At 35.8% G+C, this 15,189-nt stretch overlaps 1 protein-coding gene and 1 long non-coding RNA gene across 3 annotated transcripts in view; both read left to right on the top strand.

Moving 5' to 3' along the window:
• Window positions 1–3,817, top strand: part of ZC2HC1A (zinc finger C2HC-type containing 1A) — a 47,928-nt gene extending 44,111 nt beyond the window's left edge. For both annotated transcript variants that reach the window (XM_070630398.1, XM_070630400.1), the window contains one exon: window positions 1,554–3,817. In XM_070630398.1, coding sequence (XP_070486499.1) covers window positions 1,554–1,719 — 166 coding nt within the window. In that variant the 3' untranslated portion in view covers window positions 1,720–3,817. The remainder of the gene's footprint in view (window positions 1–1,553) is intronic.
• A 1,714-nt stretch (window positions 3,818–5,531) lies between these two features.
• Window positions 5,532–13,431, top strand: LOC139085020 (uncharacterized). Its single transcript, XR_011542983.1, has 2 exons — window positions 5,532–9,857; window positions 13,218–13,431. It is a non-coding gene; the product is annotated as an uncharacterized lncRNA (long non-coding RNA).
• The last annotated feature ends 1,758 nt before the right edge of the window (window positions 13,432–15,189 follow it).

Below are 15,189 nucleotides of genomic sequence, written 5' to 3'. Positions count from 1 at the left end.
TGATATTTTGTGAATATTTATTAATGTTGGTATGAGTGCTGATTTTCTTAAATTGCCATACTGCAGCATTGAAATGATCTTTTCTTTTAAAGTAATTTTTACGCATTTCATTGACAATAAAGCTGGCTTATTTTCCCATAGCATTCTTCCTTGATGGGGGTTGTCTTCTAATTCATTATATTCTTTGTGATTTAAAAAGATTATGCTGCTAGCTGTAAATGTGCTCTCAATATCTAAGTGGGTGTGCTTCTTGATGCCAGAGATCCTAGGAATTCTACCGCCCGTCTAGGCCCATAAAATGCTGACAGAAGCTATTTTCATCAATATAACTTTTAGATCCCTAGTGAATTTTATTAGGAAACCCAGTAATTCTTTATCACTCTTAAAGTGCTTGCCAGAAAGAGACATCCAAACTGGGAGAACCTAGAATTCTCTAATAGCTACCTCTGGGGAAAAAAGAAAAAAATTTTCGATGGCATCATGTATGTAATTCTCCCAGCAACTGATTTCCCTTTATGGTGACTTTAAAGTCAGTATCATGTTCTCAGCAGAACACATGTCAGGAGGGAATGTAAAGATGTTCTATCAGGAATCAAATATGTAAAGATGTTCTATCGGGAGTCAAATAGCTGTTCTTCCAGTTAATTGATGTTTCATCAGTAGAATCTGAATTTCCTCAATGACTGGCTTCTCTGATGAAACCTTTATAATCTCAAGCACTTTGCTCTAAACTTTTGTTATAGTGGATAGTTCTTCTGACATCTGTGTTACCTGCCTTGCTAGGTTTTGTTAATAAGGCCCACTCAGCCAGGGCATATATAGGGCTTATTGAGTATTTATTGCATCACAATAATTTAATAATTGAAATAAGTAATAAAATAAGTACTAGGAGTATCGCCCTACAATCCTTGTGACCAAGGAGGGAGACCTGGTACCTGAACTCCTCCATCTCTTTGCTCAGTGCTGCGTTCCAATTTCCTCTGTATACGTGGTTTTACAGAAGGGACACTATAAACTTTCATCCTGTTCCCGTTGTAGTAAATTCCTAGTAACTAGGGCTGATGGAAAGTGTGGCTGCGTTTGCTCATGAAAAATTCTCCTAACACGGACAAATACGACGCCAAAGAAAACAGAATTTTAGTATTTACTAAAAGAGATTCTTTTTTTTATCTGAACTGCAAGAATATTAAAAATGAGATTAAGGGGGCTGGCCCTGTGGCATAGTAGTTAAATTTGGCACACTCCACTTCAGCGGCCCAGGTCCACGGGTTTGGATCCTGGGTACAACCTACACCATTCGTCGCCCATGCTGTGGTGGCAACCCACATGTAAAGTGGAGAAAAACTGGCACACGTGTTAGCTCGGGGCTAATCTTCCTGAAGCAAAAGAAGAAGATTGGCAACAGGTGTTAGCTCAGGGCTAATCTTACTCAGCAAAAAAAAGATTAAGGAAGCTTTTAGTTATACTTAATATTATGTCATTTCCCAAGGGTAATGGGTTGAAAACTGCTGATGTGAACTTGGTGTTTCCGATTTTTTCCTCTATTTCCTCAGGCCAGATGGAGACTATATATCTTCACTTAATGGCGGAAACATTAAAGGCATTGAAGGAAATTCATCTGGACACTTACCGAAATTCTGCCATGAGTGTGGGACTAAATACCCTGTAGAGTGGGCGAAGTTCTGCTGTGAATGTGGCATTCGAAGAATGGTTCTGTGAACAAAATCCTGAGAGAAAAAGAGCTAAGTCCAGAGATTTATGACTATTGCTGCTTAGTCAGCTAGAGCACTTCCTCTAGTTATTTTCTGCTAAAATTGTTCAGAAGACTTTTTCTTAGCAATCTTTGGAGTATAATCTTTTGGCTATGTAATGTGTGTGTGTGTGTATGTATGTATGTATACTGTATATAATAAATACCTGATACCCCAAACTGTGCCATTCAAGGAAATATTCACTTATCTGTCAGAAAATAGTTTCAAGTGGAATCACTAACTTAGGTATTACTTTTCTGTCTTGTTAAAGCACAGTAAGTATACTTCCACAAACTCTCAAACTCTACTGCTTAGCCCTTTGAGCTTTAGGATGATCATTACTTTGAGCAAAAAATCAGAATAAACATTGTTATTATTGGTGTCTATTTTCAGATATCATAATAGGATGAGATGCTTGGAATTTTGGAATTGAAGAGAATATTTTTAGTTACAATTAGTTATGTGAGGTCATTTTCTTGTAGAGCTCCTCAACAAATAATTTTATAAATATCAAAAAAAAAGAAAGAAAAAAACCCCTAAGGTTTATGTTGCCTTTTACTTGGTGTATTATTATATAATTTAAAGACCTTTATGCGTTCTTTGAAAATGTAATTATGCAGTTTTCTTTTCAGATGCACAAGGCTGAAAATACAAAAGTTTCTTATTCTAGTTATGACCGAATGATTTTTTTACCTCTGTGTGTTTTGGTTGAATGTATATTCTTTCTACTTTGAATTGGGTCTCCAGATTTCACTTTTTTTCTTTTTTGATAACCTCACATCTAAAGAGGAGTTTTATTTTTTGCAGTTCAAAAATGTAATTAAAGATGCACAGAATTCCTTGCAAAATCTTTCATGTTTATTTCTATGTATCTGAATTTAGAAGAAATTATTTTAATACAAACCACCTCACCTAATAAATAGTGACTTTGGTAATTAATCATTAGTGCAGGGCATGCAGGTAAAAAGTATTTGCATCTTAGTCCCTTGAAGTATAGTGAGATGTAGTTATGAGTAGGTTAAGAGAATATCTAATTTTTCCTACTTGTATTTCCTTCTTACCGTTTAATGTTGAAACACCATTCACATCACAATAAAAAGCCACTGAAAACGCGTTGCTTTAATGCATGGCTGACTTATTATGTAATTAAACATCCACAAAAATTTAGTTATACTCTAACTTTGGTGAGAATACAGCTTTTAATCACTGTCACTTTCCGTGTAACATAGTATCCAGTAGTAGCTATCTGTCTTTGATTGCTTGTGCAGCCATATTCAGTAATTCAGTAGTAATTTCTGTTGAATCAAACCTGACAGAGCTTTGATCCTATTATAAAGGTACAAGCAAATCTTTTATACGCAATTTTTAGCTTCTTGCTTATGATTCTGATCAATTAAGGATCATTGTAGAAATTTGTGTTGTATAATTTTCTTTGAAATTTATTTATGCTTAAACTTTATAATTTTATTCATTAGTTTTTTGTTCAGGCAGGGGGAATAAACTTAGTGGTGACGGGAATTATCATTTTACTTACCTTATAGTTTCTTTCCTTATTCATCTTTTAATAAGAAAGACTTCTTACTCTTTTTTTCTGGTTGTCTTTATTTAGTCATATTGGTCAAAAAGAGAGTCCATCAATTAGAATAAACTGTAATAAATTTAGGAGAATAATGTACATATTAGATTTCCATTTCACTAATTTATGTTCTTCTGTCCTAATTGTTATAAATTATATGAAGAACTGTAAACTTTTGTTTTATCTAAACCTGAGCACTGTTTTCTTTCAAGTTTTCTTTTAAGACCACATAATTTTTTGTCTATCCAAAGAAGGGATAGATAACTGTGTTTAAATTAAATAAAGTGGCACATGTTGGTATCTCACTGAATTTTACAGTAGCAAATGAATGTTGTAATGTACTACATGGAAAATGAGTTGGTAAGAAATCATTCAATTCCAGAACCCAGAGATTATTATAAACAGTAAGTAGGTGAAGTATACTTATGAATTATGAAACATGTTGTGACAATGTATTTAAATGTATTTCTATGTTACTTGCATATAGTGTTCTCACATTGATTTGTTGTGCAATAGTTCGGTTTTAAGAAATTTTTCTAGTTCAGTGCATCATTTATTATTATTTATTTTCACAAGTATTTGCCTGTGTGGTAGAATTTAAAAAATTATTCTAAGCTTAAATTATAATGTAAAAATTGCTTGTATCTTATTCTGAAAGTTATTAGCTTAAAAAAGTAAGATTATTATGGCTGCTGTTGTCTCTTGTTCACTCTGTTTTTTTATTACAAATAATATCTTCATTTTGAACCTATTCAATAAAGACATGAATCAAAAAAATGCTAATGGGTTTTCATTGATGTCTTATCTTGTAGCCAGACATAGATAGAAAGATAGGAACGCACTGAAATAAAAGGAAAATATTTGAAGTCAAAACAGATTTCTTAATGAGAAAGCAGCTTGTCATTGGTAGTTTTTTTTGTGCCATCAGCTTTTAAAGAAATTATTACTATTTTATTGAAGTGTTTATGACCTCAAACTATTATAAGTATGTTTCATCACATTTTAAGGCATAGAAACATTCTCTTCATAACCAATAAAATTTAGCAGTTGAAAATGTTAGTGAAGTCAAGGTTGATAGGAACCATGGATATTTCTAATTAGGTAATATACAGTTTAATGGCAAAAAGTATTTGTGGTGAATCCTTAATGATTTAGACCATTATATTTAACATTTTAAACAGGAGTTGTCTCTAGTGAAAATATGATCAGATTAAACATGTTTAATTTGTACTCAATTTTCCTTAGGCTAGAGATGAACACTTCTACCATGAGTAGAAGCTCAGGGAATGAAAAAATCATAGAATAGACACCCAGCTACACAGAGTCAGCAGACTGTGGGGTCTTTATTTGCATTGCAGGTATATGTATTTTATGTGGTAAATATATTTTTAATACTAAGGTTGACTTTTCCAACTAACTGTGTTATTGAATAGAGCGGTGGAGAATCATTAAAGCAAAGTTAATGATAGCCACACTCATTTTTAGTCTCATTTAGAAACTTTTCAGTTAAATATTACTGTCAGGATACTCATTTATATACAATTTTGTTTGGCTTATCTGGGAATTGCTTTTTTGCCACTAGGGGGTGCTTTTGGATAGTTAACATTACCAGCCTCCTGTTAAAGGCCTCAGCAGTATAGGTATTTTTTTGTTTGTGTTTTTTTTTTTTGTAACATGAAATTACAGAGATTTATAAGGGAGGCAGTTTTTGTTGTTTGTTTTGATTTTGATTTTGATAATCCATATGTTGATTTCTTAAAAACCTAGTCCAGCTCATTTAGGGCACCTGTGTGGTAGTAGTTGATAGATCTATTTAGTATTTAGCTCAGAATATTTTGTTAACAAAATACTCCATCTTAGTTGTACAACAGTTTATAATATATATCCTTTAAGATAAAGATTTTTTTTCAATCATCTAGCCTAACTTAACATTATCTAACATATGAGAATGACATCTGTTTAAATAGGAGCTAAATACGTGCTTAGACCAACTAATGGAAGATGCACAAAGCTAAAAACATGTAAAAGATGCTTTATATGGTCTTTATTCCATGAAATGCTAAGAATCAAAAGAAATAAGATGTGCTGAAGTCCCTGCCCCAAAGTTGATGTAATTTGTTGGAGAAGCTGATATGTAAACAGACAATTACAACTTAGGGCAAGGAGAAGAGCGAGTTTTAATGGAACTTCTCTTTCTTATAAAGGTGCTAACAAAATGCTGCGCAAGTGTTGAAGACGGAGCTTCTCTCTCGTCACCGCAAGTTAGACCGCTGACCATTCCGTTTTCTTTTTTCCTCCCCTGTCCTGATGCTTACGAGGAATCTGGTAGAACATGAGCGAGAGCAGCACTACCTTCGCCTGGGGAAAAGGCGAGTCGCGGTGGCCAGGATGTGTGCTGGGGTCCGTCGGAGCTGTGCAGTGGGAAGGGCTTCTACTGTCCTGAGGACTGAGGACAAGCCGTGCTGAGGAAAGTTCTGATAATTCTGTCTGTTCAGTCTTGCCTCATGTAACTCTTCACCTTCACTGTGCGTTTTTCTCTCTCTGCCCAACACCTCAGTTTCTGTGCCTATTCTGAATTTTCAGCAATAAGTTTTGCAATGGGAGGTTGCCAGTAGTGCGCAGCAGTGGCGAGTAAACTCAACAACGAAATGCTGATTTTCATTCGTCAAATCTGCAATCTTAAATTAGAATAAAACTGAAAACTGCCACGGGGCTTTAAGATGAATGTCTTATCCACTGATGGCGGAGACATAAATTGATAACACTTTTTGAAAAAGTTGACTAAATTTAATTTAAAAGCCTTTAAAATATTCATGACTCGTTGCCTAGTACTTTTATTTCTAAGTGTACTTCTTGAGGAAGTAATCTCAAGTACAGACCTATTTATGCAGAACACGTTTAATAGTGCTATTTGTAGTGATAAAAATTAAGCAATTTAGTAAGTTAAAGCACTTTCAAATAATTTTTAATGGCATAACAAGGTTATGTTTCATTACTAAGACAAAAAACTAGCCTAAAATAGTGCATGTGTATAAAATATGATTCCAATTATGTAAGGATTTACACAGATAAAAGGCTCGAAATATATTCTTTAGTATATTGTGCTTATTTCTACTGGAAGAATTTTCGCTATTGTATTTTCTTTATATTTTTTATATTGTCAATTTTTAAATGAATATATATTACTTTTATAATGTTTAAAAAAATAGAGGGTTATGTTTTTCAAAATCACCTGCATGTGCTGACGGTTTATTTAAAATCACTACCTCCTCTGGGTCTCTAACGCTTACGAACGTAGAGGAGAGCCCTTGTGATCTAGTTAAGCTAATTTGTTGTTATAATATCTTTTTTGCTGAAAGTGATATCTGCCAACTCCAGTTATAATTTTAATAAGATTATTTTTCCTGAATTTCACTCTAAGGACATTCTCATATAGGTCCCCCCATCCTTTTTAACTGTTTGTCACCTATGATTTGAAGAGTCCAGGGAATACAGTGAATTTTTACTTCATAGAGCATAAAATAAAAATTAAACCTTGTCTAAATATTTAAGAGGTATTTTGCCATTCTGTTGTTGAGCTGGAGGGAAAAAATATATATGTATATGTTTGAAATATTTAGATCTATTTTCACATATTTACCTATTATACTTATCTTTAAAACTTTAAAAAGGTTTTAAATTTATCTTCTTATTTTCTTCTACTAGTTATTTTAGTCAGGAAGAATACTTTAAGAACCAGAAAGTTTTAAAAAAAATATATTTTTATTTTTACTAATCTTCCCAAACTTACAGTCCTTATAGGGAAAACTCATTTGAACCAACCCCCACCAGAAACATTAGGAATTTTTAATTTTATTTGAAACACTAATTCCTCAAGGGTGATTCTCTTTGGAAACATGCTATTCAATTAACTATTAATTAGAAAATTTAACACAGTAGTGTTCTTTTTCAATATGTCTTGCTATAGACGTAATATCACAATGTCGTATGAGTGAGCAGCACGTGTGCTAGACTGTCCCTGTCTCCTGGTGAGGCGCTGTGTTCCCCTGGGCCTCCCTTTGGTAAACACTGATGATTCTCCCTCTTCTGTCAGTAACTCTTACTGATGCCATTACCAGAAAGGTGTTCTATGAGGAGAGGAGCTTGTCATTCATTGCCTTAGATACTTTATGATATTTTAAGTAGAAAACATTGAACAATACTAGAAATTAAATATTGCCCAAGTCATACCTAGTAGTGAAAAATTATCTTGCTCTGTTTTGAACGTAAATTCTGTTAGTATTTGTAACGGGCATTTGTTATGTTTGTGGCCAGCATATTTTGGAAATCCTCCTATGTTTGGTAAGTTTTGTGTATTGAACCCATTTCCTGAAAGTGGTAACCAGAGTCAGTCTTCCATCATTTCTAACAGCTAGGGAGCAGTCCTGTGGCCTGGGGCTACCGAACAGACCTGGATTCAGCAACAAGCAATGAGAAGCAGCAGATGCTGTGCAGTATCTGTTTTCTAGTGAGGATGGTGGAGGGACACTGAGCTTGGAAGGCAGCAGGGGCAGAGTCAAGCCGTGGCACCCTTATTGCAGGATGGGGCCTGTTCCCCATGGTGGTAGTTCCGCTGCCTGTCCCCCACTGGAGTAGCCTGTCATTATAATTTGGGCATTGTTTCTGGCTGAACAGCCACCAAACCTGATTATCTAGCTCTCCCAGAGATTCTGTGAATTACCCAGTAGCTTTTAATAAATTCCTTTTCACTTTAGCCTGGGATCTGTTATTTGTGCTCAAAAACTCTTCAGTGATAAAATTTGGTATGACCTCAAGCTTCCCTTTTATGATGGTGGTGGTAATGGGAGAAGTGCTTACGACCATACTCTACAGCAGGGAATCCTCACTATATTGAATTAAGACACCTTTCCTCATCGCAGTCACAGGCGTTAGATAATCACAAACTGAATTTTAAGAAATATGCTTTAAGTGAGTACAATTATACCTACCTGGCAGAGCTAACTTGAAGATTATTAGTAATGTATATAAAATCTTGGCCACGATGTCTGACACTTAACAGACTCTCAGTAAATGATATCAATCGTTTAGTAGTATTACATGATTTTGGATATATGTGCATCTTATATGGTCATCAAATATTTAATCCCTATTATGTGCCAGGCGGTATTCCAGGAGCAGTGGACAAAGCTGTCAAAAATCCCTGCCCTTTTGAAGTACGCATTCTAGTGGAGGAAGATTGAAAAAATGAAGATAAATTAGTAACCGTATTTTATATTAGAATGTGACGAGTGCTGGGGAGAAAAATTAAGTGGGGACGACATGGTTCGAGGGAGACAGGAGGGAGAGTTGAAGTGGGATACGATTTTAAATAGGGTGGTCGGGGATGATTTCCCTGAGAAAGTGCTGTCTGAGCGCAGGCCTGGAAGGGGGTGAGCCGCGATTGCTGAGCCTTCCTGTTTACTGCATGGATTGCCCGTTGGATTGTCCCCTGATGTTTAGTGCTTTCTGTTAGAGAGGGTTCAGTCCATTTGAAGCGAGCAGGTGGAAAAAAGGAAAAAGTATTTCATGCAGAGGTAAAAACTGCAAAGACTGAGGCGGGAGCCCAGGACCCCTGGAATAGTGTGAGCAAGGAAGAGCAGATGAGAGAATCAAGTCAGGGCACCAGCAGCCAGACTGCACGCTTGAGAGGCCGCTCAGATGGTTTTGGGTTGCTCAGAGTAAGATGGGCTTAGGAGGGGGTGACATGACCTGGCGTGAACGTGCGATCTGTATGTGTGTTCTTTGGCTCCTCAATTAGTGAGAAATAAAAGGCCAGAAAGGATAGTTGTCACCCTTTCCACGCTAAAGTGTCTCTATGTATTGATCAAATTAATTTCTTTTGACATTCGGAAAAGTACTACACGATACAATTTAGATTGAAACAAACAGACTTTTCAACCCCACCTGAGTTCACAAAAGGAGCAGTGTCCTCATTTCACAAGATTGCCATTGAGTCCCCTAATCTCCCACTCAGGAGGAATAAAGCCTATTTGTTACTGACCCAACTACTTAGTCTTACTGAAGGAGGTAAAGTTTAGTGATTAATTCTGACTTCTTTATTTTAGTACCTAATATTCATAAACTTGTCTTTTCTTCTGTTTTCTTATTCATCAATGTAAGGTAATCTGAGTAGAACCTTCAAATATAAGGGACAGAGATCCTTCCAATTTACTTTGAGAAGGGGGGTTTAATATACGATACGTGTAGAATAAAACTGGAAGGTCATTAGGTCCTGAGGGAGCTCCAAGGACCAGGCTACCTCCCCGCCTTGCTTCTCTTAACCCATCTGTCCATGCTCTACTGTCTGTCCGCTTCACTCACTGCTGTGTATCTTTTTCGCTCTCCCATTCCTTCAGCTTGTCACTGCCCAACTTAAACCTTACAACTTCCTATTTCAGACTCATTTTGGGCAAGTTTATTTGGGATTGGTTCAAATTCCTGGCACAGAGTACCTTGCTTCATCTGTTCAAGCTACATGTCATACATCACAGGTAATCAGCCAGTCTATTCATTAGTTGTGCTTGGGGCGGATGCCAGATACGGTCTCCCTATTAGTTGGGATAGAGGTGTGAGTTCATGGGAAACAACATAGCCACTTAGCAGAAGTCATAGGTGTTGCAGAATCCCTTACAGGAGGTGTGGACACGTCAGGGAAGGATTGACATACCTGGAAAACAACTGTCTGTTTATATTTGTAATAGTCTTCAAACTAGCAAATTTGAAAATTAGTTGAAGTGAAAATGTTTTATGTAGAAATGTATCAATAACTATTAGTATTAACCTAGTGCAAAGATTCTCAATGGCAGTGGAGAGATGAACCCCCAGGAAACATGCATCCAGATTTTGATGATGGAGTAATGGAGTAGTTTCGAAAGGTGAATTCATCATACCTATTATTTTCATAATACAAACCTCAGAAAGTAAAACTTGACAAAATCTTGGCTGGTGGGGCTATGCTGAGGGCAAATTAAGAATTTTAAAAGTAAGATTTTAAAAGTTTCCACATTCAAAGAACACATGACCTCTATTTGCAGATGACATGATTGTCTATGTTGAAAATCTCAAGGAACCTACAAAAAGACTAGAACTGATAAGTTTAGTTCTAGCAAAGTCATAGGATACAAGGACAATATACAAAATTTAGTCATTCCTGTATACCAACAATGACCAGTAGGAATTTGAACTTGAAAATATCATTTACAATAGTGTGCGGACATGGATGCACACAAATAGTTATGCATACATCTAACAAAATAATGTGTATGCTGAAAAGTATAAAACACTGATGAAAGAACTCAGAGATCTAAATAGAGAAATACACTGTGTTCATTAATTCAAGGAATAGACCGTAAAAATGTCACTTGTCCCCAATTTAATCTATAGACTCAATGCAATCTCAATCAAAATTCCAGCAAACTTTTTGTGGTTTGACAAGCTGATTCTAAAATAAAGTGTATATAGAAAGGCAAAATAACTAGAATAGCCAAAACAATTCTGAAAAAGAAAAAATTGGAGGACTCATTCGACCCAATTTCTAGATATTATAAAGCTATAGTAATTGAGTCTATGTGGTATTGGAGAAAAAGATAGACATATAATTGGAACAGAATAGAGCATCTATAAATAGACCCACGCAAATATAGTCAACTGAATTTTATGAAAGACAATTCAGTTGACAAAGTATAGTCTTTTCAACAAATGGTACTGAAACAATTGGATGTCCATATGTAAAAAAATGAGCCATGATATACACATTTTACATTAACAAGTAAATGAGTCATGGACCTAACTGTAAAACATAAACCTTCTAGGACAGTGGTTTCAAATGTCTCCCTGGGACATTTTGGCAATATCTGGCGACATTTTTGTTTGTCACTGCTTCAGGGAGTACGCTTCTGGTATCTAGTGGATAAAGACCAGCAATGCTGCTGCACATCCAGCAATGCACAGCACAGCCACCCCCCACAACAAAGAATGCTAATTTCTTAGTTTGGATAAATGTGCCATGGTTATGTAAGCTGTTAGCATTAGAGAGGACTTGGTAAAGGGTAAATGGGAACACACTGTACTATCTTTGCAACTCTTCTGTACATCTGAAATTATTTCAAAATGACAAGATAAGCAAAGCTTGTATACCACCACCACTTAAAGGCAACAGACTGCTTCAAACATTTGATAATTTCATAATTTATTTCTATGGCAGTGTCATGTACTATAGCTGAAGTATTCTGGTTTGATCTCTTGCAAAATCTCTTGAACCCTTCAATGAAATTGTAAATATTACCAGTCATGTGTTATGTGTTATATGTTGAAATTTTTGAGACCCATAAAATATTTTCAAGTATCTTCTATTCAAAGGGATCTTCCTGGGGCCGGCCCATTGGCGCAGTAGTTAAGTTTGCACGTTCTGCTTCAGCGGCCCGGTGTTCACTGGTTCAGATCCCGGGTGCGGACATGGCACTGCTTGGCAGGCCATGCTGTGTTAGGCATCCCACATATAAAGTAGAGGAAGATGGGCATGGATGTTAGCTCAGGGCCAGCCTTCCTCAGCAAAAAGAGGAGGATTGGCAGCAGATGTTAGCTCAGGACTAATCTTCCTCAAAAAAAAAAAAAGATCTTCCTTAATCATCTATTCTAAAATACCACCTCTCTCCACCAGTGAATCTATCTCAGTTTTTTTCTTTTCCGTAGAATTTTTTTCTGTAAGAATTTTGTTCACTTGTTGACTGTTTCCTCTCCTGGGATATATGCTCCATGAAGGCAGGGACTTTGTTGTACCCCGAGGACCAGAATGGGCACATTAGAGATAGATGCTTTATAAATATTTGTTGAGTGAATTAATTATCTGTATTTGTGTTGCATCTGCCCATTAAGTGGTCTGTTTTCAAAAGTTAGAGCTGCTGCTTTAAACCCACTTGGCTGTGAATATAGTAGTCCCCAACCCCAGTATCTAATTTACTCTGAATGAAAGTAACACCTCAAGCATAAAGATGGATTAGTGTACGTATGTATGACAAATCCATTTCCTTTCTGCTGGGAATATTAGGCAAGGACTGAGAGGGTAGACAATTGTTTTATACTTTTCTGGCAGATCTTTCTGGTTCTACTGGAAAGTTTTTACTTCACCTGATTGGATGCTCTGCAAACCCAGCTCCTTTTATTTGTCATAGTATTGGGGCCATTTCCAGAAAAATTTGAGTTTCTGTCCAAGTAAATTTTTAAGTAAAATATTCCCATTTAAATCAGATTTCAGACAGGAGAAAATTTGTGATACGCATCAAAGGTGGAAATTGGCAAACATGCCCATCTCCTCCATGGTAGCCTTTGTAGGGTATTGAGTTATTTATTGAGCTGAGCAGTGGAGGCTCAAATGAAGGAATCGCCAACCCCACCTGGGACGGTGTGGAAAGGCTTCAGAAAGGGTGGGACCCTTAGAGTGGATCTTGAAGGAAAAGAAAGAAATCAGCCAGCAAGAGCAGCAAGCCCTAAATTGTAAATGTTGCCACTTGTCTTGACTTTCTTCATGTAAGATATGGATAGAATATAATTCACTTTTAGAATAGTATTAAGGAACACTAACCTTTCTCCCACTTAGAAAATTTCTATCTTATACAGAAAAATACACTTCTTACCATTTTATGTAGAAAGGATGCAAAACATACAAGTGAAAACAAACCCCAGGTTATTCCCAAACCAAACTAACCATTTTGCATATTTCTCAAATACTAAATAATTTGTGAATCTAGGTGAATACATATATTTTGATATTTAGACATTAAAAAACTGTTGGAAGTGGCAATTATCAATGTGTTTACCTATTTTGTTTCTCTTGTCCTATAATATTTCCACAGATTCTATTATTTGGTCACAATCAAGACTGAAAGGTGTTTCACAACAAAGTTTAGAAATGAAAGAAAGCTCCATGGAGACTGTGAGAACACAGAGCTGTGGGGTCATGTTATTTTAAATTAGTTGTGTTCTATGGTCCTATCATATCTGTCAGTAAATTATATTTTGTAGAAATGTATTTTCTGGATTATTTAAATAAATTTTATTAGTAGACTAGTTTAATGCAATTCATCTTTATTATTAACTACCATATGTCTGGCTTTTCCCATTAGGAGCTGAAGGGAACACAAAAAAATCATATATTCTTTCAGGGGAGAGAAAACATTTTAAACAAACGCAAATAGAAAACAAATTATTTAAATACTAATTGTATTTAAGATAAAATATTAAGATGAATCTGATCAAATAATAATGCATGATACAGGCATTTAAGTACTATGGGCAACTAAAGGAAGAAATATTAACATTATCTAGAGTTATCATGGAAGCCATAGCAATTGAAGAGGATCTGGATAGAATTTGGGAGAACTTTCTAAGCAGTAAGAACATAAAGACAGAAAGACATAAAGACTGCATGGACAGCGTGCCCTGAAGACTGACTTAGAGTAGAGGATGTGTGTTTCTGGAGAAATATGTACAGTAGATTTGATGAAATGTCCTTCTTAAACTGAGTGTCAATGGAAGTATGGCCTAAAGCGAAGAAACTTTTCTGGTTTTAATAGAACTATCTTAATCCTGAAAGAAGTATTTCCTTCAGCAGATTCCTTGAAAGCCTGTTTGAAAAGACTTTTAACTGAGTCCCTTTGTATAAAGCAATATTCCCCAAAGTGTGTTAGGTTAATGGTTTTTACATAAAAATGATGTAGTCAAGTTTTGGAAATGCTACATTAGGATTAAACCTTTTTTAAAAAAAGCTATATGAATTTAGAGCTTTTAATATACTTACATGAATTGCAAATCTCCAAGAGAAAACTTATCTGACCTCAGAACTCAGAATCCTCGCTCTTTTGCTTGCTTGCTTTTTTTTTTTTTTTTTTTTTGTAGCATCATCAATAAGGATTGGGGTTTCTTGGAACAAACTTTAGAAAACGCTGATTTAAAGCATCCACATACACATTTGAAAGAAAATGCTTATTGAGATAAAACAAGTCTCTAATTGGGGAGTAGAAATAATAAAAACATTGTATTCAAGATCATTATTAACCAGCCTGCCTTGTCTCTACTTACCTTGCTAATGGCTAGGAAGGGAAGAAGAGAAATACAACTATAATTGCCTGGTATTTTTTTTCCAAACATTTGACACACAGTGTATGTTGAGTAAACTTTTTTGAGTGTGAATTTTCTCTAAAATTCAAATGTATCTTAAACAAATGATAAAAACCAAGGGAGAAAATTTTAATAACTTTTTTTTTTAAAGATTTTATTTTTTCCTTTTTCTCCCCAAAGCCCCCCAGTACACAGTTGTATATTTCTTGTTGTGGGTTCCTCTAGTTGTGGTATGTGGGACGCTGCCTCAGCGTGGTTTGATGAGCAGTGCCATGTCCACGCCCAGGATTCGAACCAACGAAACACTGGGCCGCCTGCAGCGGAGCGCGCGAACTTAACCACTCGGCCACGGGGCCAGCCCCAATTTTAATAACTTTTAACAAGCATTTTAAAATATCGCTCCTTATTTTGCCACAATCTCTACATTTTTTTCCAACAGTGTTAGGAGTGTTTTAGGATAGGCTTCAAGGAAATACTTTCAAGCACAGTTTAAAGAGTTTACCTTTAGAAACTGAAGATTTTCTCATTTCTATAGCTGATGGTTTACCAACAGCACCAGATCATCAGAGCAGAGGTGTACCACAGAGTTGACCGTGTTTTATGGCAGAAGGAAGCACAACCAACTCGGAGAAAGTTCATGTGAAGAAACAAAGGGCTTGGCGAAGAATCATTTGCTCCTAAAAAGTGTTAGTCAACTCCCTTGTCTGG

This window comes from Equus przewalskii, chromosome 8, assembly GCF_037783145.1.
Source record: "Equus przewalskii isolate Varuska chromosome 8, EquPr2, whole genome shotgun sequence".
NCBI lineage: Eukaryota > Metazoa > Chordata > Mammalia > Perissodactyla > Equidae > Equus > Equus przewalskii.
This window is presented reverse-complemented; position numbering and strand designations above follow the sequence as displayed.